This window comes from Talaromyces amestolkiae, assembly GCF_001896365.1.
Source record: "Talaromyces amestolkiae strain CIB chromosome Unknown scaffold1.1, whole genome shotgun sequence".
NCBI classification, from domain to species: Eukaryota; Fungi; Ascomycota; class Eurotiomycetes; order Eurotiales; family Trichocomaceae; genus Talaromyces; species Talaromyces amestolkiae.
The window spans coordinates 1,163,432-1,191,419 of NW_024468037.1; the positions used below are offsets into that span (position 1 = coordinate 1,163,432).

The 27,988-nt window shown below is 47.9% G+C and overlaps 7 protein-coding genes across 7 annotated transcripts; 3 read left to right on the forward strand and 4 right to left on the reverse strand.

Moving 5' to 3' along the window:
* Positions 1-160: 160 nt before the first annotated feature.
* Positions 161-1,805, reverse strand: BHQ10_000385 (uncharacterized protein; the record flags this gene model as incomplete). The annotated part of the gene is made up of 4 exons (XM_040876151.1): positions 161-290; positions 345-714; positions 762-1,053; positions 1,101-1,805. 4 exons carry the CDS (start codon positions 1,803-1,805, stop codon positions 161-163), a joined length of 1,497 nt encoding a protein of 498 aa, XP_040728890.1.
* Positions 1,806-4,455: 2,650 nt separating this feature from the next.
* On the forward strand, positions 4,456-5,058 carry BHQ10_000386 (uncharacterized protein; the record flags this gene model as incomplete). The annotated part of the gene is made up of 2 exons (XM_040876162.1): positions 4,456-4,904; positions 4,956-5,058. The coding sequence occupies 2 exons, from the start codon at positions 4,456-4,458 to the stop codon at positions 5,056-5,058; spliced, it is 552 nt and encodes a 183-aa protein (XP_040728891.1).
* Positions 5,059-6,800: 1,742 nt separating this feature from the next.
* BHQ10_000387 (uncharacterized protein) lies at positions 6,801-9,751 on the forward strand (the record flags this gene model as incomplete). Its single annotated transcript, XM_040876173.1, has 3 exons — positions 6,801-6,998; positions 7,049-7,520; positions 9,474-9,751. 3 exons carry the CDS (start codon positions 6,801-6,803, stop codon positions 9,749-9,751), a joined length of 948 nt encoding a protein of 315 aa, XP_040728892.1.
* A 26-nt stretch (positions 9,752-9,777) lies between these two features.
* BHQ10_000388 (uncharacterized protein) lies at positions 9,778-15,617 on the forward strand (the record flags this gene model as incomplete). The annotated part of the gene is made up of 6 exons (XM_040876184.1): positions 9,778-10,036; positions 10,105-11,423; positions 11,478-11,484; positions 13,413-14,075; positions 14,143-15,298; positions 15,347-15,617. The coding sequence occupies 6 exons, from the start codon at positions 9,778-9,780 to the stop codon at positions 15,615-15,617; spliced, it is 3,675 nt and encodes a 1,224-aa protein (XP_040728893.1).
* Positions 15,618-19,239: 3,622 nt separating this feature from the next.
* Positions 19,240-21,203, reverse strand: BHQ10_000389 (uncharacterized protein; the record flags this gene model as incomplete). Its single annotated transcript, XM_040876195.1, has 7 exons — positions 19,240-19,400; positions 19,456-19,730; positions 19,801-20,194; positions 20,253-20,583; positions 20,639-20,721; positions 20,789-21,056; positions 21,108-21,203. The coding sequence occupies 7 exons, from the start codon at positions 21,201-21,203 to the stop codon at positions 19,240-19,242; spliced, it is 1,608 nt and encodes a 535-aa protein (XP_040728894.1).
* Positions 21,204-21,978: 775 nt separating this feature from the next.
* Positions 21,979-23,460, reverse strand: BHQ10_000390 (uncharacterized protein; the record flags this gene model as incomplete). The annotated part of the gene is made up of 2 exons (XM_040876207.1): positions 21,979-22,953; positions 23,008-23,460. 2 exons carry the CDS (start codon positions 23,458-23,460, stop codon positions 21,979-21,981), a joined length of 1,428 nt encoding a protein of 475 aa, XP_040728895.1.
* A 712-nt stretch (positions 23,461-24,172) lies between these two features.
* Positions 24,173-26,005, reverse strand: BHQ10_000391 (uncharacterized protein; the record flags this gene model as incomplete). Its single annotated transcript, XM_040876218.1, has 2 exons — positions 24,173-24,382; positions 24,440-26,005. 2 exons carry the CDS (start codon positions 26,003-26,005, stop codon positions 24,173-24,175), a joined length of 1,776 nt encoding a protein of 591 aa, XP_040728896.1.
* Between the last annotated feature and the right edge of the window lie 1,983 nt (positions 26,006-27,988).

The following is a 27,988-nucleotide window of genomic DNA, read 5'->3' on the forward strand; positions in this document are numbered from 1 at the left end:
CTCATCATGCGGCGATGCATGTCATCAATGGGTCGTGACATCACTCGAAGATATTCCTCAAGTGCTGTAAGATGGGGGGATAGGGCACAGCCCGAGTAGTTGATAATTCTGATTTGGAAATGTACGTTTGCATGGGTATGATAGCAACACAAGCAGAGGTCTAATCGGTCCAGCCCCATACTTGTTTGATGAAGTTGGCCATGTTGACCTTTTTGTTCTTGATGTCCTGCATCCATGGATGGTCCAGCATCCGCCACGGCGTGGCTCTTCGGGGAGGGTCTTTTTCGAGGCTAGACAAGTAGTCAGTAAGAAGAGAGAGCACAGAATATTGACTTCTGACATACCAGCACTCAATAAAGTATTTGAAATTATCAGACCAGCTAATGTTGTTTTCTGGCTCGTCTTTCAATGTCGGAATGGGCTGGCGGACGATATATGTCAATAGATCAATGAGACCAGCTCGAGGCTGCATCTCTGTGCCGTCTGCAGGGAATGGGAAGCGGTGTTGAGCGACTTCGAGTAATGTGACGCCCAATGACCAGACATCCGAAGTGATGGTGTAAGATTGGCCCGTGATTCTCTCAGGAGCCATGTAGTATGATGTTCCAATAAAGGTATTGGCGTCTCCTTTGGTGCCGAATTCTCCACTGACACCGAAATCGCAAAGCTTGACTTGTCCGTTTCGACATAGGAGGATGTTGGACGGTTTGATATCTAATCTCATTAGTTCTTGCTACCGTAAGGGCACCTAGAAAGCATACCTCTGTGAATAATCTTTCGGCTGTGAAGGTAGGTCAATCCGTTGAGAACGCCTTCGGCAACTTTGCCCAGCACTTTCTCCCCTGTTCGTCCGCCAAGTTTCCTGACCTCACGGTAGATGCTGTCTAGACTTCCTCCCTCGCAAAACTCCATAGCAATAGAAATAGTGCCCGAGGTTTTATCCATGAATGCACCATAGTATCGACAAATATGCTCAGATGCGCAGTCTTTGTTGAAGTTTAACTCTCGAATGATCTGTTTCTTGACGTCGGGATTCGGGTCGGTGGTGATGATCTATCCTAATTAGTGCCCATGCTTGATTCAATGAAAGGTAAACTTACCTTCAGAGCAAAAACAGTATTCCCTTCCTTCAGTTTACATCGCGTCACCGCACCACCCGCACCTTCGCCTAGGCTACCAAGTTCGACGATTTTCTTCTGTTCACTAGCCGCCAACCAACCTTCATCATCCAAATCCTCGACATCCAGCGGTCGGCCTTTATCCAAACTCAATTTGTCAAGATCGGGCAATAAACTGTTAACGCTGTTCTCTCTCTCCATGGATACCCCGCCGTCTCGGTCCGAGTAAACAGAGCTGATGGCTGAAGACGGATCCGGAGTGCCAACGGTCGGCTGACGCAGCCCCATAGCAAATGATAGAGTCGAGTATGACGAGGACGAGGCACTGCCGGGACCGCTAGCCTTGCCGTCAAGGTGTGTGGTGGACGTGGATAAACCGTTACTAGCATCACTGAGGCTATTGCTGCTGGTTGATATACTGCTCAAGTATGGAGTGGGTCTTCCACTTTCATGAGATTGGTGATTGCTGCCGCCCATAGGAGTCGCTAATCGAAGCTGAGGGGGTGCCGGACGACTGGATGCTTGAGGTAGGGGGATGTCTGATATTCGTGGATCTTCGCTGGGAGGATTGACGGGTTTCATGCTGGGAGACGGAGGAATGCCGAGGGTGAGACGAGGTGTGCGGGCACCATTGCCATTGCGACCGCCGGGCACTGGAGGACGAAGGAGAGGTGCTGGAGACGACATGTTGGGATTGACGCTGTTGTTTGTGTTAGTGGATTCGTCGGGAGCGTATGGCCTCGGGTGAGGCAACCCCGGATTCAAAGGATGTGCCAGGATGTTGATATGACGGTGAGTAGACAAAATAATGCAGTMAAGCCGGTCTCGTGACTCAATAAATGCTGTCTATGGTTCTTCGAGCTGAGAGCGATCTGGTGTCTCAGGCTGGGAGCGAGGTGAGGTGGAGGGGATTAGGCGCTAGCGGTCCAGTAAGAGGGGAAGCGGCGCAGTCAGCCAGCTAGGTCAATAAGGCTATGTATTATAACGAGTGTCGGGACAGTAAGACAGCTGAAAAAATAATGTTCAATCGAGAAAACAGGACGAGGGAGAGAGTTCAGAATTCTTGAAAGGAAATGATGGATGGAGAGTTGTCGGTGGTAAGGTTGAAACATGAATGAACGTGAGCGATATGAAAGGTGGGCTGGGCTGGACCCACGGCGTAGCGCCAGACTCGCAAATGACAGACACGTACGACGATGCACCAGAAGTCAGAACGGTATCCTGATTGATTGATGGATTGATTATTGTATGTCAAGAGCAGTATACGATGGATGTTCAATCTGGCCTTTCATATCGTCAATTATGTAAAAAGGTCTTCGTGTGCTCTCGTCTCCGCTATCCGTTCGACCTCCATGTCTATACCGAGTAAGCCCAGTACAACTGCTACAGACGTAACTACTCATCACGACGCAATCCACACGGCAGTAACCTGTCAAGAGACTCGGATACCTACTCCAGAACAGCTCGTTGCATAACCCAGGAGTCAGGGTCAAGCTTGATCGCTGAGAGGCTGAAGCGAGCTGCGGGGGCGTTGGATTCAGGCCAGTCAGGCTCAGTCGCAGCCGCTGCTAAAATCAGCCACTGCCATGAACAGGTCGACTGGCGGCTAATTCGCGAGCATGATATTGGCTTGGTGTGGATGAAAAGAGGTAGCTATAAGAGGTAGCTGTGTGCGGTGCACTTCTCGAAAGTAATCGGCTAACTTCTTCGGTCTGGAAGATCGATCCTGGCGCGAGTCTTCGGGAAAGGAATGGAAAGTTCATTGAGCCTGAGGCACCGGCGTCTAGCACGTGAGTCTGCTCTTCGTCGACGGCAATTACATCGTAGGGAAGAACAAATGACGAGCAAACACGCTCCAGATCGAGTGAATCATCCACTCCCGACTTTCAACTCCGTCGCAACGTAAAGTTGTAACGGAGTTCGTCTAGAACACGCTCTGTCCTCTAGTCTTGATGTTATAGTCTACTACTACTTAGTCTTGAGTCCACGACGATAGTCCCAACTCAAGCGCAACAGCGACGACGGACAAACAAGCTTCATCCAGTGACATCCACAGTGGATTCTGGACCCTCTCGTCATGGGCAGTCTTGTGCGCTTTGAGGTATTCCCCTGAACATGTTCCCAGATCCGGCGTCTGATTGGCCGATTCAGTGGGGGTGTCTGCTAGAGGGAAGATTGAACAATGAAGACTGAAGAGTTGGGAAGTGAGGAGGCGCCAAGGATCAGACCGCTTCCACATCGTATTATTATCCATGTGTGCTTCCATCGCTGTTGGTGCGATTCGAAGAACGTGGACGCAGTCTTTGTGAGCTACGTATCATATGACAATCCGGTTGGGTGTCTACTGGTAATTACTCTGTACACCTCGCTACATCTGCCAACAGTGTACTACGCAAGTACTACTATGAGTAGCCAGATGTACTTTGGCTAACAATTGTCGAGGAGCGGTACATTGCAATAGGAGAGAGGGAGCATCGCCACACTCCCATCTGAAACTCTAAGGCGGCTTAATCTCGGTGGCAGCCAATCAGAGAAATCAAGCGGCAGAGGGAGTGGAGTTGAACCCCTGACTAACGCGCACTAGCGGCATCTCTCAGCCAATGGTAGCATCCGTGTCTGGGTCCTGAGGGGCACTGACGTTGCCTCCACAAACCAGGATGTCACTCAAAGCCCATCAGCCATACTGCGTACAATATGACTACTATACTACGTATAGTTACTACGCATAGTACAGCAACAGCGCCACGGGTGTCAGACAGCGAGTCAGTGCTGCTCTTGCGCGAGGACTCGGTAGACAGTACGTACTATGTACTGTCACCTGGGTTCACATTGAGTACACTTCCACAGACAGATCCAAGGCGGTTACTGCTTGGTACTACATAGTACTATGTAAGTAACTACTGAGTGGTACTTAATATTGGCTAAACAATAAACACGGCCGCCATTGGCTGTTTCGAAACACAATCAATTTGAATCAATTGCAGGACTGCCCCTGAGTGGTTGTGGGCAATAAACACTAACAGCTTAGACTCAGCTAGGCTCTCACCAAGTGGAGCGTCGTTCCTGCAGCAAACCCCCCGGCTGCTGCGATCTTCCATGGCTAATTTCCCTCCCAACTACAAAGACCCCAACTGTCCTCGCTCGCTGTCTGTTCATCTTTCTTCCTTCCCTCTCACACACACACTCAGACTTCTCTGTTGCCAACTTCGACCTCGGTCACCCACACTCTTTTCAACCCAACTACCAACGCTCTTTCAGCAACCCACCAACTCTTCAACTCTTCTCAGCTTCCTTGACGGAAATTTTCTACCATCCAACCAAAAAACCAACCATCAAAATGCGTTTCTCCATCGCTGCTCTTGCTCTCTTCGCTGGTGCCTCCGTTGCCCAGATCACCGTCACCAGCGTTGACGTCGAGACCATCACCTCTTGCGCTCCCTCGGTGACCAACTGCCCTGCTCGCTCGTCCGCCACCGCTCCCGCCGCCGTCAGCTCTGGTGTCTCTCCCGTCTCGGTCGCTCCTGCTCCCAGCAAGGCCGTGACCTCCTCTGCTCCCGCCGTGCCTGCTCCCGTCAGCACCAGCACCACCCTCAGCCCTGTTGCTCCCTACCCCGTCTCCTCGGCTTCCTTGAGCACCTCCGTCATCACCGTGACCACCTGCGTGCCCACCACCAGCCTCTCCACCATCACCTTCACCGCCACCCCCACTCCTGTCGTCCCCGTCGGCACTGGCTCTCCTAAGCCCGTCAGCTCCAGCACCGCTGTTCCTGGAAAGTCCACCACCACGTGAGTCTCTTCGTCTTCTAGCTCTCAAAGGTCCATGCTAATCCCTCGCAGTCCCAGCTCCCCCAAGTACACTGGTGCTGCCAACGCTGTCAGCGGCTCCATCATGATGGCCGGTGCCGCCGCCGTCGTCGCCGCCGCCGTCTTCTTGGCTTAAATCTCGTGACGACAATCTGCAGCCAGGTGGTGGACGTGGTGAACGTTGGATCTGTCTGGGCCCGTTACGTGATGTCTTATTCAAGCCGTTGAATTCAATTTTATTTCTTCTCCCAGCGAGAGAGTTTTTGTGATTTTTTGACTTCTCGATATATCCTTTTTATGGGAATTAACGGATAGAGAGTTATAATGTGGTGTTTCTTCCGTTTTACTGTACATTTTGAAGAATCCAGTCAACACGAACCTTTTATTCTTACTATCCGATCCCTAACAATTTATTACCTTGACCTGTGTCGTGTATCAATGTGCTATTATGGTCTGAAGTAGTGTATGACTTGCATATGCAGGTACAGTGAAATATTCCGAGTCCGTAGAGCCGTTCAGAGGATCAAGCCGTTGGTGGCTGCAAAAGGGATTGTTTAATTTAAAGGTGAAACAGCGGGCTCTTTTAGCCTTTGTCTACTATGTAAGCTCGATACTACTCATAGCACATTGTACGGAGTAATCTTGGCATCAATCAATCAGCCTATTCTCACTCGGTACTGGTGATAGGGTATCCTGGTATGATATACTATGTAGACATTATCGATTGCGACAATGGACTTTTTTGTGTAGTAGCACTGTTGAGATGGTTTGCAACGTTGGATTGATCTGTTGTGGAATACAGGTTCGAGAATGCATCGAAACCTAGATAGATGAGAAATCGCCTACCAATTGGTTGTCTTTACGCCTGCCAACAAATACGTGCACGCGACTCGTAAGCATTGCCAGTGAAAACCGATCCGACGACATCAAAGCACCTTCACGTACGTAGACAGTGATACACCGCTCACGAAGAGCAGAAGTAAGCGTCCTATATACAGCAAAGTACGGAGGGGGCTCCATAATTGCGGTGGATCATGATACTTTTTATAGAACTCTGAGATTGGGCTTGGGGCGGGATATTTGCACGCACTTTACTCGTTCGGGCATTCTATACAACACTTCCACCAAACGCGACGAGGGACCAACAACTACGAAGTTGGTCATGATTCTCATGAATAGGAGACTATGTCTATGTTCGTTCAGGAGTACTCGTACGGTTCATCCTGCAGGATATCTAGTCTGGATAGCGCCCGTTGATTGCGTACCGTCGCTGATCAGTTGCACGAGTACGCAAACCTCCAGTTTTGGAGGATTTACTTTGAAAATAACACCAACGCTTCTCTTTACCTAGGTCATAGCAAGTACCGTGCAAATCTAAAATAGACGGCTGATACTGCGGACTGGGCTCCATGTCAGTAACCTAGTTAACTAACAGAAACTAACAAACTGAGTCGCACTGACTAAGACCCCGCCACATGATCCATGTCCCAATCGGTCCATCCATGATCCACGAAGTCGCCGCCTCGCTAGCCTACAACGTAACATTCTCTTTCCACTTGCAAAAGTGGTCAACAACTAACATTCTCCGTACTGATATCGGATTTGTACGTACCACGTACTAGTAGCTAGTAAGTGCCACGCACAGATCAGTCTTGTAACCTGGGTCATATTGCTAATCTTAGACCCAGTTCCCAGCTGTGTTCTGTTTCTTCCAGGACGCTGAGACGTGTGATGAGATTTCTGTCTTGCAGCTACTTCAGTTGACGCGCTTCGTCAACTGTGTCTCTGGCTCTCTCTGAGAGCTGTGATATTCTCAACTTTGGTAAACCAAGAGAACACGCCAAAGATCACATCATAGTGATCATCGAATATAACAACATGGAGGACCTATCCTCCCTGGAAGGCCCGCCAATCCAAGATGGTCGCTTCACGCCTATTTCATTCCCAATGTCACCGGTCTCGCCAGAGAATACCTACATTGCCTACAACCCACTGCGAGACGTTCCTCAAGGCTCCGTATCGCCACTGTCATCCGCGCGATCTGCCTACGCCAGGAGCTCTATATCCAGCGTACAAGTGCGCTTTTCTGAATTCTACGTGCTTGAACATGACTAACCGACTACCAGGGCTCTAATCAAGTTCCACCTTTACGAAACTCACGAAGTCACTCTGCCCTGCGTGACACAACAGACGTCCCTCCCCGCCCAGCAAGCACAGACAACAGCAACAGCAACACCAGCGCGCCCTTCTGGCTCTTAGTAAATGGGCGCCTCGTCTGGATTGAAGACCTGCAATTATGGGTCCTATGGGATGATGTAGTCGCCTCTCAAAATCTAGGTGAATATTACACGCAACAACAGCAACGAGGCCAGCAGCAGCAGCAGCAGCAGCAGCAACAGAGTGGCCGAGGAATCAGAACATGGAAGAGTCTACCGCCATTACCGCATGAGATTCATCATCTGTTACCCATGCCGATGGATATAGGGCCGAGTTTCGACCCAAACGATCGCATACAGCGACGCGATCATTACTATTCGCAGACCAGTCCGACGAATGCGCGGATTCAGTTGCAGTGGGCCAGTTTGGCCGGTCAATTAGGTTGGTCTCGTTTTGCGTGCATGCATCTAGAAACGAAAGGATTTAGCTGATTGTTCAAGCTCCTCATATGTCATCCGCAGATCGAGCGCCATCGCGTCCTGTGCCACAGCACTCGCAGTCGTATCCGCAGTCATTACAGCCGGCGCAGCCATCGCAGTCGTACGTTCAACCAGTCCAAGGCAGTTATCATTACTATTCTTGACATTACAACGTGTCGATGCATCGACATAATAACCAAATCGACGTACTGTACAATATGCATACTACGGTCTAGGAGTTTCATTTGTTTCTTTGCATTTCTGCGTTTACTAGCATGGTGTTCTGGGTAGGTTACAGACTCAGAGGCATCGCATCCAGTCGCTTCTTTCTTTCTTTGCTTCTATTTATATCGTCAGACCCTTGAAGGGCTGCTATTTAATGCAGCAAATTCTGCGATTACATTCCTATGATCTGTACATTCTCTTTTCGAGGAGTCAAGTCAGAACAGCCTGTTGGTCAGAACTGCACGAGCAGTCAGCACCCACCCCTTGTTCTGATGCAAGATCAGCAAGTTATAATTAACTATATTATATTATTCAATGATTGACGTATTCGATCCTCTCAAGGCTGATTTAAATGACATAATACAAGAACTCACGGACTGCGTTCGTATGTCCTGCCATTGACGTACTACCCAAATAGACCATTCGATCAAGATGCACACGATCAAATTAGCCGACAGACATACGTACGATGAGCCCAGTTTCAGCCTTGCGATCGCCCTGTCTCAGATTGTGCTTAATTACCCACGTTTGAGGATTTTTGCGCTTTTCGTTATTTCCTAATATCTGAAACCGTTGAGGGTGTTTTGAAGTGTCTGTAACCCCTGGCCGGCTACCTACTACAACCACCAGCACATCGCAATGATGCTTCGACATGGACCTTCTCGTATACCTAAGAAAAATTTCATGTGAGCAAAAGAATAGAAATTGAAGCTGACTCGTAAAGTATCAGCCTCTTTTAACTCATCTTTTACTCAATTGAGTCAATCAATTCATGCCAGCCGAGTTTGTTGTGTTGTCCCGGAAGAGTGTACCGCACTATCGAAATGTGATACACTGGTGCAGATTAGCCCTAATCCCTTGCCAAGCCGTCGCATACCAAATATCTGTAGTTGATTTGTATGTACGTGAGTAGGAATCTTGCGTTGCCAATCGATTTTGATTTTGTGTATTGGCTGGAGATTATCTTTCAATGAGAAGATGTTGATTCGTATAGATCGACTCTTGGTCGATCCTATTCTTGGATCTGATCGAGATTCATGTCATGGGTATAGAGTGAACGAATCGTTCGTCCACATCACTCGATCAGGGAAATGATAGCAGGTTCGACATCTAATATCCATCTAAATTAGTCGTATATGTGGACCCTCGCCTGTCAAAGAGTCATAGTCGAATGTGGACGATCATCCCAGACAGTTACAGTTCGTCCAAGTCGAACCCCCCGTGGCGGAGGAGTTCGTGGCATGTGCCTCACTAAACCATATTCGAGCTTAAGACCAAGATGGATATACTATACTAGCTACGTATATTTCCGATGTCTGGTGTCTGGAGGGGTACAGCACATGAGACGCGTGCACATGTCCTGGTTCACGGGGTTTGTTGTCTGTCTATCGTAGAAGATTTGATTAGATTGATACTTACACCCGCTGTTCTCTTTCTCTTTTCCATTTTCCTTTTAATGTTACTCTTTTCTGGTTTATTTTCTTGCGTCTTTTTATATTCGATTCTCAGGAGCTGGCTCCGCTTATTCCTTTTAACGACGTACCTTTTAATTATTAATATTTGACGACACTCACTTATCTTGGATATGTCACAATAGCGAATTTGGCAGCTATAATCGAGATGAATAACCATACTTACCGACAGTACGTAGGCCCTCATATTACGATGACAATGCTGATATGTCGCCTAGAGAACACTCGCAGTCACCAGCGCAATTGGAACCGGCAGGAACCGTACCAAGACAATCTCAACCTCAGCCTCAACACCAACCTCAATACCAACCTCAGCACCAACCTCAACACCAGCCTCAACACCAACCTCAACACCAACCTCAACACCAACCTCAACACCAACCTCAATACCAACCTCAATACCAACCTCAATACCAACCTCAACATCAGCCTCAACACCAACATCATCCGCACCAACACCAACCTCAACATCAACAACAGTATCACAATCCCCTAAATGCAGTCAGAAAAACAATGTCGACAATGGAAACACTCGGCATCCGGTTACCGCCTCCTGGCTTTCGCGCACAAGACGCTCCTCAGCCGACAACAACATACCAGCAACCATGGCGACATGACGTGCCGAATGTACATATAACTCCTCCAAATCCAGTCAATCAATCAACAACTCAGCCATATGAGCAAACATATGACTCGCTCAGCGCAAGTTATGCGCAGTTCCAGCCGGATCCTGATCATCTCGAAGAATGTGGGTTATCATATACTCCTTCGTTGAGTGGACGTATGTATTCCTTCCATCACCTCGTTATTCCTTCGACTGAGTGGACAAAGGTGACGATGACCTGTTAGACGACCTTGCCGAAGGCGAATCCCATCTATCCACCTATTCAAGCACCATGCCCGGTCAAGATGAGCATTACCCTGCCATTTCCGGTTACATGAGATACCCAGAAATAGACCCCGAAGCTTTGTATCCGTTCGATTACAATAATTTGATCCCACACTCTTCATCTCTCTCCGACCCCGATCCGACAATGATACGACCTTTAACTGCGGAAGAGTTGAATTTGCCCGGATTCTCAATGACTTCATTCTGCGATCCGCCTTATCAAGGTACTTTGGGCGACTTTTTCATACCCACCTCTGCTCCCTCAGTGCAGCCTATCCCTCCTTTGCATGTGCAGCGGCCACCGTATGATATGACCAAAGATTTTCGCCAATATCACGAATCTCATCATGCTCCCAGTAACAAGCGAGCGGCGACTGACAGTCCTTTAATGGAGTCGCACGTATCAAAGAAACCGAGAATGATTCTGACACCCACGCTGAGAACTCCTTCTGGACGTATCCAGAAACCAGCATCCGTCCAACAATCCGTACGCGCAGTCCAGACACAAAACGAGACGCTGTCGAAATTGATTATCCCCCCAACCACCGCTGCTGGTAGACCGTCAATATCACCGCCATTACCGCTACCACCACAGTACCAACAATATCAACAAACCCATCAAGTTGCGCCGCCTTTCCTATTACCGTCAAACGCAGATAGCAGCGGCATACTAATGAAGCCAACTCACCCGTCAATGCGAAGAACAGTCTCAACCTCTTCGAGCGAGAGTCACAGCAGGAATGCCGAAAGCAACAAAAAGCTTTACGCAAATCCCTTGAAACCTCCTGATCTACTGGGGCCTCTGTATGAAGAGCAAGAATCACCGCCAATCAAGGACATGACTCCCGACGATCCGGAGATGATTCCGCATAAACAAAACCTACGGTTCGAGAACGACCTATACACACCTAGGTGGGTGCGCGGTCATGGCAATAAGCGTGAAGGATGGTGCGGAATTTGCAAACCGGGGCGATGGCTTGTCCTTAAGAATTCTGCATATTGGTACGACAAGAGCTTTTCGCATGGGGTTAGTGCTGTGACGGGTAAAGCTTTTGAAGGTCCAAGGGAGATTCGGAGAATCAAGAGGATGAGGAATGAAGATATTGGTAATAACGGGGGCGCGGGTGAAGCTGCTAGTGAAAGTGGTCAAGTCTTGACGCAGAGATTTGGTGGTAAAACAACTACCACCTGGGAAGGACTCTGTGGCAGTTGCAACGAGTGGATTCCTCTAGTCAGCAGCAAGAAGAAAGGGACCACGTGGTTCCGGCATGCGTACAAGGTTCGTCTATTACTTTCCCTGGAAGATAAAATCAGTTTTCTAACACGATGGCAGTGCCAAAGTCAGTTCAAAGCCAGGGAGAGAGAGGCAGGCAGAGATAGTAGGAGTACTTTTTCGGCATCTCCCTTGCCATCTGGGACTGTTTGATTCTAAGGACATGATGAACGGCCTTTAGATCTGATGTAACTTTGTCTGTACATGATTATGATATGAGTGTAATGATACATCCTTGAGACAATGATTCAGTAGACGAGACTGTTGAAGAAGAGATAGCATGAAGTCGACGAGGTGAAGTCGACGAGGTGAAGGCAAAGAACGAAGGAGACGATATCACCGATCCAATCGAGATTAGTGTTAACTCTCCCAGGCCACGGCTCCGATTGGTCAAAATATTTTTATCATTTGCCATATCACATCTTCGGATTCTTTCGTGAATGCCCCCAATTGTCTCGATGCATTCCTGTCCTAACTCTATGCGAGTGGAATTTCTTCAATTCACCGAGATCAGCATAGTCATGGAAAATACAGTCATTGATCAACATGATTGTCGGTGATTGACAGCCACGCCCTGGGAAAGAATGTTCATCTTCCAATCAGAGCACAGTCCTCAATCTCTACATAACCTAGAGCCTACAAAGTACTACTACGCAGTATGATGCGTTATCGTTGTGCTCAGCCATTCGACGGTCTAAATGACACACTTTGCCACACATAGCTTCGAGCATTGGCAGTGAGCAATATTAGGCCATCCGACTGCTCACAGGCCAAGTGGAGCAAAAAAAAAAAAGCAAAGACTTGATTCGAGTGGCCGGTGAAATCACAACAAACAAACTGACGGACGTATATGAAAAAAATGAATATGATAGAACGAGGATATAGTTAGGCTAGATGATTGCTTACTCGGTCAAGATACAGTAAATAGTGTACTCACTATTACTCCGTAGCAGAGGTGGAGACTGTCACTCTGAGATTCTCATCACAGCGGATTCCATCATAATAGTCAACGTTATATCCCCTGCCACTAAACTTAGTTGAGCACCGATATTTCTTTGTCAACGGACTTCTCCTTTTTAGCTGTAGCCTAGCCTGTCTGTCGGTATCGATTCGATTCTATTGAGCTCTGCAGAAATCCCCAGAGCTGTGAGTGGTGGCATACGTACGCTAAGTCAGCAGCTGCATCCATCGATGCTCCATCTACTCCATCGACACCCACCAGCCAAACAAGATCTTGAGTCATCTGCAGTCACATTGCTAAACAAGCGATCATTTGTATTCCCAGTCAAGTTGATTGAGTTCGCATGACCAAGACTGTTCCGACAGACAAAAGTTGTCGTGGGCATATGTCACGAATATATGTCGGTTGGGAATATTGAGCCAGCCGGCCTGATACTCATTTTTTATCAAATTCGAAAACCCTCAACCAGTCCGGTCTGTTTATTCTCTAAACGCTGCGGCATTGATGCAACCATTTCCTCGGATTGGGCGCTTCGAAGATTCTGGAGTGACAAGTCCCCGAAGCAGCAGGCTGATTGATTGACTGAATAATCACCGTGGCTGGGGGGACAACGCTCGACAGACAGACAGGACTCCACAGTGCACACACCACAGGAAGTCCAGCGCATCTGCTGGCCAATGCCGAGTATCTAAGCAGAGAACTATTGGCTTTTGTTTTCTTCCATCAGGTTGTGTATTCTATTTTCCCTTTTCCATGCCCCGCGTGATCGTGCTTTGCTAGTTTTGTTGCTTTGCATATTACTGGGGCCGGATCCTTTCGATTGTCAACAGCGCTTTCTTCTTATTGTTTTTCAGCGTCGGTTCTTTCAGCACAAAACCGCAAGAGATTGAACTGAGGAGAGAAGAAGGAGAAGAAGAGGGAAGAAAGATTCTACCGCTTTCGTCGTAGTTCGATCCCGCTTCCCGCCCGCCGAGCCATACAAAATATTCTTACCTCTTGCCCAATGGTGCTCCATCAACTCTTTTCCAAATCAGCGTCGCCCGACAAGGACAAGGAGAAAAAGAAAGACAAAGAGCGCAAGGTCAAATCCAGAGAAGACTCTTCGCCCAAACGAAAAGACACAAAATCGAGAGGCCGCCCCCAGAGCAGTGACCTCAGCTTGGACCTGGACAGCATCACCATTCCTGCTCCAGACTCTCCTCCGCCGACCTTTTCACCTTCTTCTCTCTCTAGTTCTCCGCAGAAATCTGCTTCGTCCTCGCCTCGCAAATCCTCTCCTACCAAAACCACTCTTTCCTTCCCAAACTTACGACCGCCACACAGTCGTTCCTCTTCCACAACTACATCGAAGCCCGCATTTTTTTCTTCCAACCGCAACTCGCGCAGCGAAGACTCGCATCCGTTGAATCTTCCGCCAGACGAGCTCCGTCGACATCTTTCCGCCATGGCTGCTGCTAGGGATGACAGCATGCGGAGCTCCATGGACATAGACCGGGACACCACAGCATCTCCTCAACCAGAGGCCACTCCCATGAGCACAAATGGAACTCAAAACGGCGACACTGATCGCAGTCCTACCCCGCCTCCCCATCGCTCTCCTCCTCCTAACAGTGATGGTGGAGAGTCGCACAAATTAGCCGGAAATAAGTTTTATAAGCAAGGAGACTACGAGCGAGCCATACAAGAATACAATAAAGGTTAGTATCCGGGTTTGCCTCCAGGTGAAAAATACGCACGTGCTAAAATTTTCTGTACGGTTCTCAGCTCTCGAAGTCAACCCAAACTCTTCAGTCTTCCTTTCCAACCGTGCCGCAGCGTTTCTCTCTGCCAATCGATTCATCGAAGCCTTGGATGATGCACAGCGTGCGTTGGATCTCGACCCGGAGAATTCCAAAATCATGCATCGGCTGGCCCGTATCCTGACAAGCCTGGGTCGTCCGGCAGACGCTCTCGATGTGCTGTCGAAAGTCCAACCCCCCGCATCCGCTAAAGACCGTGCCAATGCCGAGACAATGCTGCGACACATCACTCAAGCCGAGGATTCTTTGAAAAATGGCAAGGGTGGGTCATTGGTGGTCTTTGCCATCGAGCAAGCCCGACAGATGCTTGGCCCGGGTGTGAAGACCCCGCGTAAGTGGCAGCTCATGGCTGGGGAGGCCCAATTGAAGATCGGAAATGATAATGGMTTTGGTAAAGCGCATGATGTGGCCATATCGCTCCTCCGGGAGAACAACCAAGACCCCGATGCTTTGTTGCTCCGTGCGAAAGCATACTACGGCCAGGGCGACAACGAGCAGGCAGTGAAATATACACGGATGAGTCTTCAACTCGACCCAGACAATAAGAAGGCCTTCACCTTGCTGCGACTGGTGCAAAAGCTGGTCCGCACCAAGGAGGAAGGTAACGCGGCTTTCAAAGCCAAGGACTACAAACGAGCCGTAGAACTGTACACTCAAGGTCTTGAAATCGACCCGACCAACAAGGACACCAACTCCAAATTACTTCAGAACCGTGCACAGGCTCATATAGCGTTGAAGGAATACGAGAAAGCAATAGAAGATTGCACTGAAGCCCTTCGCCTCGACCCGGGGTACACCAAAGCACAGAAAATCCGTGCCAAAGCCCACGGCGCCGCAGGAAACTGGCAAGAGGCTATCAAGGACTATAAAAATGTTGCCGAAGTCAACCCCAGCGAGAAGGGTATCCAGGAAGATATTCGCCACGCCGAATTTGAGCTCAAGAAGAGCCAGCGAAAAGATTATTACAAGATTCTCGGTGTTGAGAAGGATGCTTCAGATGGTGACATCAAAAAGGCATACAAGAAGATGGCTATTCTGCACCATCCTGACAAGAATCCGAACTCGAGTGATGAGAAGTTCAAGGAGCTTGGTGAGGCGTATGAGACCTTGATTGATCCTCAGTAAGTTTCTTCTATGATGATTATTAATACGCTGCTGACGAAGTTTAGGAAACGTGCCGCATATGACAATGGCGATGACCTTATTGATCCTTCCGAGATGTTTGGACGCGGTGGTTCACCTTTTGGCGGCATGGGTGGCATGGGAGGTATGGGCGGTATGGGAGGAATGGGTGGTATGCACGGCGTCAACATCGACCCCAACATTCTCTTCAACATGATGAATGGCGGAGGAGGGGGKGGTGGATTCGCTCATGCTGGCGGCAATCCATTCGCTGGCGCCCAGGGTCGTGGTGGCGGCTTCCAAGGATTCCAATTCTAAATGACTCGATAAAGTCTACACCTGCTGGTGTCTATGGACCAAAACGCCTTACGAAAATGTATAGAAGTGAACTGCACGCTGCAGACAATGTCTAGTAGCTATGAAATTTCTTTTTCAACCCATCGACAGAAATCTCGCCATCTATTCCCTGGTCCGAGCGAGTCATTAAAACAGCTTTTGGATATAGGACCTTTTTCTTTCGACTTATTCAGCACGAAACGACCGATAGATTGTCATCTCTTGTCATCATGTCTGTGCTTGTAGGTATGATGTGCTTTTCTTCTCGGGATATTCTCCAACATATTCTCCAACATATTATCCGGCATATCATCCGGCATGTGGCGCAACTGTTCACCCGATCCTTGAAAACTTCTTGTTGTTTTATTCTATTTCTTGCATGAGAAACATAGATTGGCGTTTCTTTTCTTCATCTTGAAATGTTTATCGTTTATGGTCATGTCATGTGTCATATGTTCTTAGTGGTACATAATTGATTAGATTCAGCTTTACAATTAGAATATGAGATTCTATGAGGTTGACAGTGAATATAATGACAGTAAACACTGGATATCTCTTAGTCGTTTTGGCAGAGCTGTAGGTCACGAAGCTCAGCGAATAACATCTCATACCTAGCAGATGCAAACTCGGATTTTCCTTCGTTTGTCTTTGTAATGGCGGCTAGATGACCAGTTCATTCTCTATTCATCAACAGAGAGCTTTAGATTGACTCGTTTCTTGTGTTCAATGAATTCTGATTTTGCATGAGTACTCATACACGCCTAACAACAAAAAGACTCGGCGCCTTGACCACAGATTCTGTCATATTCCTTCAGCCGGAGGATGTGGAAACGTGCCTCGACAAGATCATATCTATATGGTTGTTGTAAGCGTGGCGCTTGAATATGATGTTGCACCTTGGCAAATGCAGGGATCCTGTTTCTGAGATGCCAGAGGCGAGAGCAACTTATCATTAAACAGAAAATCTCTGCAATGAGAAGATATTCACAGATCTCGCAGGTTAACTTGGCAGGGAGACGGTGTAGAGATGCCAGATTTTGCGTATTGTTTCGTACTGAGCTGGCAATGCTCATTAATGTCCTATGCGGTCTCCTGAAGAGAAACATTGTGTAAGCGATTGTAATTACAGTCCTGTAAAGCCATTGTCAAACAGATTCCGATGTTCGTTTTCCACTAGTCACTTATATTGCAAACTGTGAAGTCATATAGGCAGACACCTGTATAGCGAGCATACCTAGGCTACCAGCCCTAACCTTGAATACTAAAGCTCGCATTTCTATATGTAAGAAAGCCCTTAAGTTCACGACTCTTTCAAAATTTTCGCAGAAGCAGATGTTGTCGCCCTGCGATATTTTTCATGCTGCTCAAGCTGTGCCTGTATATATTCGTATCTTTACAAATATTTTGCAGAGACGATAAAAGAACTGGAGAGTTCGAGTAAACTCCCCCACCATAAGTCGCTGTACAACGAAGGACCAAACTACACTAGCGGCATAATTTTATACCTGTTTAATTGTAGTCTACTCAGTTATACTTGATGCGTAAAATCAACGAGGGCATAGGACTCTATGAAAAGGGACAATCAAACCAAAAGAAGTAGATGTTCGGAGACATATTCACATTTCCTCTTATTGATGAGCCTACCATTGTGTCCCAATAAACACTACGTATCATATCAAGAACTCCTTGAGATCAGCTCTTTCCATCATGGATTATGAGCAATACTGCACGCCTCAGGATGACGATCTAGGGTTCATAATTGACACCAAAGGGAACCGCCTATACGAAATCGGGTATGGAGGTCTCCTGGGCGAGATCATACGTCTCAACGACACGCCAACTGAAACTGCTGCATAGATCAGCGAGGGCGGAAAAGCGTCCTTGTTGAGGGCGAAACTCCTATGTACGACCCCATTCGGATTGCTGCAGCACATGGTAGCACTGAAGTTCTCCGGACACTTCTTGATACGTACGAAGCCGAACGGACGCAGACCATCCCACTGGAAAATAGAAGGTTTTCAATACTGAATACAGCCTGTCAACACGGTCAACTAAAGACAGTGAAATTCTTGCTTGATCGCGACCCCCCGCTTGGGGCAGCCTACGCCACGGACTGCAATGGAAGGATGGCGCTGGTGTGTGCAGGGAACGCTCTTGCTGGCCATAGGGACTTGCCTTCCTCTAAGAGGTAACAGAGCTATTACTACTATGAAGATGCGCACGAATTCAGTGATTATATCACTAAATGTGAAGATATGATTAAATTTCTCCTCGACAGGGGCGCTTCTGTTCAAGATGAGATTTCTCCATGTTACGATGGAGATGGAGATGGAATGCAACAAGATCAGCCACGAACTCAGCAATACACTGAAACTGTTCTCGGTCAAGCAGCTTCCAGGGCTAGCTATAATCTAGTAACCCGCCTGATAACCGCACACGCAGACATCCATGAACGACAAGGATTTGATCCTTACTACAACCATCGAAATGTCACTGCTATGCATATAGCAAGTGAGTATTGCAATGTTGCCGGCATTCAAGCACTGCTCGACAACTGCAGCGGCAGTGAAAAGAGAGATACCAATTCGGTTTGGGAGATGTTGTTTGTTCGTGACAGCGATGGTCGTCTTCCGATACACTGGGCAGCCATGAGCCCTACGATAGGCCATGAGTACATTTACCCCGAACAAGAAGAAGAAAGGTCTTCTCGAATAATTAATACATTCAAATTGCTGCTAGAGAGCAACGCCGATTCAATCAATGCCCGTGATCACCAGTCAGCAACAGTATTGCATCACATTGCGAATAGTCACAGGACCTGCGGCAGTCAATTACATCTTGAGAACGTTGTGCGATTTTTATGCGAGAATGGAGCCGACACCAGCCTATACGATGATAATAGACAAACCGTATTACATAGGTTGGCATTCCACTTGAATGCTATAAGACCGGTGATACTGGAAGTATTGATGGAACATGGGGCCACAAGCAGTGTAAATCAAGTTGACAAATATGGCCATAGTGCTCCGCACCTAATAGCGAAGAATTTACGACAAATCGAACTTGTCCATACTTTACTGAGGCACGGTGCTGATGTTAGGGCAGTAAATTTGAAAGGAGAAACGCCGCTACATATGGCAGATAGGGGTGTTCTCTCATCTAGTGTGGAAATAGATGGATTTGGGCCTCGGAGTATCAATCCAACTTATATTAATCAATTCAGAGCTCAGGACAAGATGATGGCAGTCTTACAAGAAGCTGCAGGAACATCTGCTATGGATCTTCCGAATGGAGAGGGCAAAACGCCACGACAAGTACAGGAGGAGAGGCGAATTGAATGGCGCGCAAGCGAAGAGAGGAAAAGACATTTGACAAGGGGGCGGGGTCGTGGAAGAGGTTAATCCTGTGCTATAAAGAATGAGCTACATGTATTTTGGGTCAACTGGTTGCTCTTCACAGAAGCCTTCCGTTTATTCATCTATCATAACTTTATCCCCTAACCAACATCTTGAACATAATCATGCATGCTAAACCACGACCGAAGGATCTACTCTGAGACCAGCAAGATACTTCAAAGCTCTGAATATTCTTCTCTTCAACTGATCTAGACATGCTCGCGATGATCGGTTTCTGAATCGACAGCCTGCACCGTTTTCTCAATTCGATCATCATTATCCGACAATTTCTCATTGTTTGCTGTCGCCAAACGCTCAATCTCCTCATCCATACGAATATACTCCTCTGGTCTTTCGAGTTGAGTTGCAGCTAACCCCAGTATATTAGCTTTCACACCCCCACAAGAATTAAGGGGAAGACTCACTCTTATTCCAAGCAACAATAATACCCGGCTTCGTCTCGAAGAACCGATCAATATCCTCCAACGTTCTGTTGGCCGTCTCTGGATAGAACAAGTACGTAACAGGGATGAAACTGAAGCAGATACAAGCCCAGATGATCCAGAATTTCCAACCCAGATTTGCAATTCCGGGAGGTGTTACCTGAACGACCATGTAGTTCATAATCCAATTTGTGGCCATTGCGAGTGAAGAGCCCTTTGTACGCATTTCAAGGGCGTTGATTTCGGTGGGATATAGCCTGTTTGTTTTGATGTCAGTATGTGAACTCTCAATGTGTATCTAGGTATATTTGTGACGAGGAGACGAACCAAGGAACACCCAAAACACCCAGACCGAAGCTAGCAAAAAACACAAAAAAGAAGGAAACAGCCACAATTCCCAGTTGATACGAGTCTCCTCGCCCCGTATCCGAGATCGCAAGTACAATAGCAATCACGACCCAGCACGTACAGCACGCCGCGGCAGAGTACATCATGACTTTTCGACGACCGTATCGCTCGATGACAAAGTACGCGAGACACGAGAAGAGAAGGTAATCGACACTTCCGGCGGCGGCAAGAATACGGGAAAGCAGTTCACTGATTCCGAGAGCATTGATGAAGACATAGGACATGTAGTAGCTTGTGATGTTGATGCCGGAAATTTGGTTCATAGCTTGCATCCAGGCGCCGAGGATCATACGACGGAGGACGCCGGAGGGACCTATAGTCAGGGTGTTAGTATCACTTACTTCGTGTAAATAGATGAAAGTGGAATATACCTCGTCCGGTAAGCAATTGTCCCCATGTATAAGTGGTCATATGTTCACGATCAAGGATATCCTTGATAATATTGAACTGCGAAATGACCGATGGAGATTCAGGTGTTGCACCATCTCCCTGCAGAGCAGCGATAACTTCTTTTGCTTCATCGTATTTACCCTTGCGGATCAGGAGACGAGGGGAATCAGGCAAGAAAGGGCAGAGGACGTAGATGACTAGAGTAAAGACGATTTGGAACGCGAGCGGAAACCGCCATGCGATGCTGCCGGAGAGGAAAGAAAATCCCAAAGTGAGCCAATTGGAGAGTGAGAAGCCAGAGATACAGTTTGCCTGTTAATATCAGTTAGTTGAGCGTGTACCCAAGCGAGCATGCAGGGTGCCGAACCATTTGGATTATAATGAGCTTTCCTCTGCTGCGCATCTTGCTGGTTTCGGCCTGCCATACACCGGCTGTTGCTGTGTTCATTCCTTTAATCGACAAATGTCAGCAAATCTCAACCTTGATCCCAACGTAAGAAGGAGAGAATGAGAATACCTGTTCCAAGACCAGCGACAACCCTTCCAACCATCATCTGCGCAACACTAAACGAAGTAGTCTGTATCACAGCGCCCACCGCAATCACCGTACTACCAATAATCACTTGACGCGGTCTGCCGAAGATATCGCCCGTCCAGATAGTGGACATGGAGCCCACGAAGCATCCGAGATTGTACACGGAGGTCATTGTCGCTTGCATGTTGGAGGATGGGTAGTCCATTGTCTTGAGGAAGTTTTCGCCTATGATGACGTTGCCGAAGACACCCTGCTACGTATTAGCTCTTGCCTGAAAAGCGGCTCTGGGAGGAGGGAATACCTGATCATAGCCGTAGAAGATGATGACTGTAGAAGCAGCGATGGAAATCCATACGGTGAGCGCATCGCCAGAACCGCCCCAATATTTCCGGGCCATTTTTGAAGATATTGTACCTAATATTTCTTTGTAAAGAAAGAGTAGGCCGGTCTCAATTATAAGTTGGGAGGTGAATAGTCAAATATGCGACAGTCAATCCGACTTCCCTCAATGGATCGATATGAGTGGATTGGAATGGCAAGATAAGAATCGATCGATCGAGCCGGGCCCATTCCTGACTTATCAATGCATCATGCCTGGACATGGGTATCCTCTTTATATAGATAAGTAGCACGCGTCCAACACAGAGCTACAGAAGAAAACATTCCAACGCACGGAAAGTATTCCGATTGACGTTCAAACCTTCTTTACGGATGTAGCCCGTAGAGTGTGTCCAGATTTGGAGAGACGATGCGGGGAGATCTGCCTCCTCAGCCTTCGTTAATGTGTATGATTGGATTGAGGTTAAATAAACCCCTCGAATTTCGAAGTCCTCTCTCGGGCGAGAGAAACGTTTCTCGCTGTATTCCCCCACGGGGGATTCTGGGGAAGCGTAAGTATACCCACCTTAAGGACTTATTATTTGGGGAAAATCCGGGAGGCGACATATGGGGTAAGTAAGCCGAGGAGATCTGAGCCACTCACCGAGAGCGATCGTCAACTTTGTTCGCTTTGGGAATGATTTGCAGCGTCAGGGGTCTTGGTGCAAAGCAACAGGCAGGTTTGGCGAACTGAATCACTCTATTTAGGCTCTATGCACATACGAGATGCCTGTCTTTGATCCATATTGATTGGTCAATCATCTCAATTTGTGTAAACCAACGTCATATACTAACTAATTTTCACCTAGAATATACACTTCAAAGTCTTCCGACTCTTCAACCGGAAACAGTCCGTCCTTGACATGAAACTGGATAGAACCAGAGCCCGTCGACTCAATAACAACATCCATGTCACCACGGCTTCCCCACCATCCGTGCTTTTGGTGATCGCGGTCAGGGTTCTTGACGCCCACGGCATGTCCCTGAGTCTGTTCGATGACTTCAACACCATCGCCTCCAAGCCCGATCCAACCTGATTTGGTAAATGCCTCGACATGGCCGGCCCAGGAATGGGGGTACTTGATTTGAAGACTCCCAGATTGGCTGGTGTGTGACGATGAAGACGTGGACATCTCCCCAGTACCAGCTGGGTATGTCTTGTCCGAGGCTTCAATGATGAGAGGTTCACCCACGGAGATGTCCTGACCCCCACTGACCGTTGCAGTCGTCAATGTAGCATGGACAACTTCATCGGGTGACACCACAGGCACAAATGAAGCTGAAATGTATCCCGACTGTGTTTCCAATTTAGCAGAGGTGGTGAAAACGAGTCTGCCATTAATTGAACCACTCTGAGTCTTGATCTCAACTTCATATGGACGGTACGGGATCCGTCCCTTGACTTGCGAAATGCTCGTCGCGCCCGAAGTCTTCAAGTAGTCGAGATCAATGATGTTGTCGACTTTCTTAGTATCGCCATTCTCAAAAGTGGCAATGGTATCTATACTATATTGCAAAAAGGCGACTGAAACAGCGCCAGCCTCGGTTTCAATGATGAGCCGGGCTGGCTCGTCGGGCTTCTTAGGGTCGGCGGGTTGAGGGTCGACAATGATGTTGACGCTGCCTGAGGTGGTTTTGATGTTGAGCAGATCATAAAGAGGGTAGCGGCCGTAGACGGCAGTTGAGCCTTTGTTGAGAATGATCTCTCTACCAGCTTGTAGGTCTTCTGAGGAGTGATCTGAGAAGACAGGCGGTCTTGAATGTGTTCCCTGAAAGATCATAGTCAGCATTCATCCTGTGATTATGTCGGGAAGATGACTTACCCGTCGATGCTTTACACACATCCTCGTCACAAAGAACGAAAATAATCCAATAAGGAACATAAACTTTATAAACATAACAATACGTCTCCTTATACGACGCTTCTTATCATTTTGACCGGATGCTCTTCGACACCGACGACGACGAAAACAGCCCCGTCGCTTGCACTTATTCTCTTCCCCATCACCCTGGCCCGGCTCTTCGCCTACTAACGGACCCTTCTCAAGATGAGTAGTCTCATACACCGTATATCCTGGTAAGCTTTTGGTATCCGCTTTTGCATCTAGATTCGCGGCACCCTTGCCCTCAGGGACCAGTGGGTCATTATAAACGGTTGAGCCAGACAGTGAAGTCGAATCAGAGTCTGAGTAGGCGATGTGCTCGAAAGAGTCTGATCTCTCGAGATCGTCATCGCTCAGGAGTGGAGTCTTCATGTTTTCTGGGTCTTTTGCCATTGTGTAGTTTTATACCCACTCAAGCAATGGTATGAACAATTTACTTGAGTTTTTGCGGTCTAATATCGCTTGGTTGTTGACAGAGAACAGTCATGGTCTTTATGCTCAGCTGTTGTCAGGCAGCCGAGTTTCTGTACGAAACCATGACGTACCTATCAGCTGTGAGGCTGTGTCTGTTTTGGATTGGTAATACGGGAGCCTACTACAATGATCGCATGTATGCAGCGGTATACGAGTAATTCGGCGTATGTAATTTACTATGTATGTTCCACGTAATCCGGGCTATCCGCTGGTGTCTGATTGACCGTTAGATTACAGTACACGTCTTTCATTACAAATACCACATCAAACCGCCTCATATGTTCTAGGATGAGTTATAATGATACGTGATGGATCATATTATGTGCATGGACTCGGTAAACTATCTACATCTCGGTTGCTGCAGGTATGTGGTGCGAATATTCAACGATGTAAACTCAAATGGCAAGGGGAATCGTAAACAATGTCGTTTTTGGTAGGGGATGGTCTGTACAGGAAACTCCTCCAATGATCATGACAAAATAACAACAAACTCATGATGATTTAGCAGGAAATTTTGTCGCTAATGGTAGAGCAATGCGGGGACGGAATTGAATCTGCAAAGGCCATGCTTCAAATGCTCTAGTGGATGTGGAAATTGATGGGCAGGAAAAAGAGGAATAGAGAGATCTTGCTAGTAGCCAAGGTTCGTCAGATATGTGTTGGCTTCGTTCTTGGACAACTCTGACTGGCTCAGGTGTCGTGCTTGAGACCCAGATTTGAGTTTCTTGAACCCCTGAGTGACTTTCCACACCTCGGCTTCTGTAAGCACAAACACGTATCTTTTGCCTTCTTGATCGCGAACACTTGCGCGAACAACTTGTAGACCTCGCAGTTTGATTGTCTGTAACTCCGTGTTAGTAGCCTGCCGTAATTAGGGACGGATAGGATGAATACACACCTCAACCGACTTCAATGTCCATGCTTTTACATCCCATTCTCTTTGAGCAACACCGCGCACGTCGTCATCCACAAATAATCCTTCCGTGGTGATTCTTAGAACTAGGCCATCGGTGACGGATCCTTGGCCAGAAACCAACTGTGCAATTGGGGTCTTTTGGAAAGCATTGTTGAAAAGATACACACCGCGAATGATGACTTTGTCTGGATCTTTGGTCATATACGGTCCACGATGAGACGGTGGAGGTGTTGTTCGTGCCGTCGACTGTGATGGAGCATATGAAGATTCAGAGTAGACAGAGGGTGCCGATGTTCCGTACGGTCGTCGCGGCCTATCATAAGGCCGGAAAGAATAGGCATCGTCATCGACGTCGGCAGTCCTTGCTGACGGTGGTGGTGGCTTTTTAGGGGATGGGGTTCGGGGAGGAGCCGAAGCAGCTGAAGGAGCTGGAGCTGCACTAGGAGGGGGAGCTTTACTGGCTTCTTTGGCCTTTGCAGCTGCCTCTTTCGCGGCGGCGAACTTTTTGGCAGCAGCTTCTTTGGCCGCTGCAAACCGCGCTGCGGCTTCCTTTTTTGCGGCCTCTTTCGCAGCAGCCTCTTTTTCGGCCGCTTCTTTTCGTGCTTTCTCCTCCCGCTCCTCTGCCTCTCTTCTTACTCTCTCTGCCCGTTCTGCCTCTTCCCTCGCTGCTCGTTCTCTGATTTCCTTTTCTGCTGCTGCTTTAGCTGCTGCTGCCTCTCTTTCAAGCTCCTCCTTGCGCTGTTTCAATTCCTTCTCCATGGCTTCACGCTCCTGTTGCCGCCTTCGCTCGGCCTCTTCAGCTTCTCTTTTCTTTTTGTAAGCTTCCATCTTTCGTCTAATCTCTTCTTTGCGCCTTGTTTCTTCACGGGCTCTCTCCCATTCAGCTTCTGCTTTCTTTGGGTCTTCTTTTGGGGTGCTGTTTTGAGCGTTTTTCGGAGTATTGTCTTGAGTATCATCTTGAGCAGCGCCGTTTGGTTGAGCACTGTGATTATTGAAAGGCGGTGGTTGTGATGCTCCTCCAGGGTTGTATTGACCGCCGGTGTTGTTGTATTGACCATTTGGAGCTGGCCCTCCACCAGGGTATGACGCTCCTGGGTTTGGTTGTGCACCGCCGTACTGGAAGCCATTAGCAAAGCCTGCGCCAGGTCGCGGCCTCCCTGATGAATTGCCGTTCATGCCACCTGCATCGTTCTGTAATGTGCCAAAGTACCAGCCAGCGAAACCCACAGCAACAACTAGCAGTATGACACCCATGCCTCCAGGTGCATTCGATTTCGACATTGCCGCAAGCCAAGTCTTCACCAACGGTTGTAATTGAATCCATAAAACGACAATTGCCAAGGTAGATAGCGAGCCGGCAATGAAGCTGTTGCGATGACAATTCAACGATGGTAAATAAATAAAACCTCCGCCGGCAGAGTGTGGGGGTATCACAAAAATGTCGTAAGGGCCGTCGGGCAAGTCCGTCGACTTTCGATATCGCGGGGTGCCTTCAGTAGTATTTGGGTTTGCGCCATGCGGCGGGGGAGGTGGTGGCGGTCCATCCATGATTGCGAGTTGATGTTGTTATACCCTGACTCCGAGCTGGTTGTACGACCGTGACTGCGTTATATACGTGCTTCCTCCTCTTCCCTGTCTCTTGTTCGCGAATGTTGACAAATTCCGCTCACAGATCCAGTGCCTCCTTTGCCTCCGGCCTAGAAAAACAAATGTATAAATTTTGGCGGCGAGCAAAGGTCACTGTTGACTTCATATTCACTGCGACATGGGTGGGCACTGGGGCAGTTAGCCCGTCAGTGCATCTGGTGTTGTTGCCTCGTGCAGATGAGCGCGATCTTTAGGGGATGCGGTATCAACGGCAATAACAGTAAATATGTCGTTTGCCGAAATGTTTGTTAGTTGTTGTAGGACGTTAGAATTGATCTCCGGCTCTGGAATGTGTCTGAAGTGACCGAGTAATCGCAAGTGTGAGCGGACTGGCTAGATTGTATGCAGAGGTATTTGTGGCTTTCTTGGCGATATAATGACGAGATGGCCGCTCCTTGGTCAAGAATTCGCCTTTGTAACATTAGACGGCCGTTGAAGAGGAGAGAAGAGGAATGCGGATGAGAGTGGATAGGAGACCTGAGAGGGTGGGCAAGTTTGCGGGAGCGAGACGTGGAAAGAGTGAGAGTCAGAAGGAACGAGACGCCTCCACTCTAACTTCTTAGGCTTCTTTTCTTTCTCGCTTTGCTTTTTCCTTTTCTGGTTCTTTTGACTGCCAAATGCCGAGAATGCGAACTGTCTCCTGAGAACCTGAGCAATCAGCTGCGGTGGGTCTTTACTGCATTAAACGACTAAATTATTTAGAGGCTAGGAATATCTGGCTGCGTAGTGCTTCGGGATTAATTACACTCCCAACAAGCACTGAGCATGCCTCGCCGACTTTCTTGACGATTGCTCTGAGCCAGCTCTCTACTCAAGATGGTTACTATATTTTTTTTTATCAAGCCGTTGGTTTGTTCCGTGTGTCCGTTGTTCGAAATAATCCATAGGCAGACATAAGAGTGTTTGTTTTGATTTTCCTGTTTGCGACCCGGGTGGACCAACCACGGCCAGTCACGTTTTGCCTTAGTCCTCTTTGGGACTCGCTCTGTAACAATCTTCCAGTGCGAGCGTTGACGAACTCTTGTTTTACCCTGCGAATTGCATCGCTTTCCTCTTCGAGTTCCATTGAAAAGCCTACATAGTAAAGGGTAGAAATGGAGACCGAATACGTGGCAGCTGCGTCTAATTAATAAATAAAATAGAGAATCAGAGCCCTCATTGGACTGAGACTCTGCATAATCGCAGTTTTGTCACAGACGATGGTCCAATGAGCCCAGTCGCCCTGTATGAAAATCACTCTCTGACTAAGGTCACCCTGGCAACAGCAGCGTATTGATACCATAGATACAGGCTAAGCCGGCCCGCTCCCGCCGAACCATCCAGTCATTACTCGTGTATTTAACGTATGTACGAAGTTGTCAAAGTACATTACACTGCCAATCATCAACAACATCGTCCATCACTCCCACTCTCCCTTGTTGCCCGTTCGCATCAACATCCATGGATGCCAACGCTTGACTTTCCGAACAGGCATTTATACCCCAGACTTTAGGCTGTTTTGCGCTCCAAGTCGCGCGTAGATGATTTGTATTACGTACGGAGTAATCCTGCTTGTCTTGTTGTACAACACTATTGTCTCCTCTGTCACCAGGACACAACAGACACTATGTACCTGTATTGTAGCAGACCTTACCCAAAGTTTGTCTTAGATACTATTTCACGTGGCTTAGACGAGGCAGCAACGGTGACCTCAAGGCTCAAGCGTCACATGATTCGACATCCGTGTCAGTGATATGTATGACTTGAAGCAACAATGACAGCATGACTTGCAATTCGGCGTCATTCAGTCAAAACAATTATTTCTATCAGGCAATCTGGTCAAAGATAGTTTTGACTCCACGTGGAGCAACAGGCTTAGAAATGGCAGCCTGATATTCCAGGCAA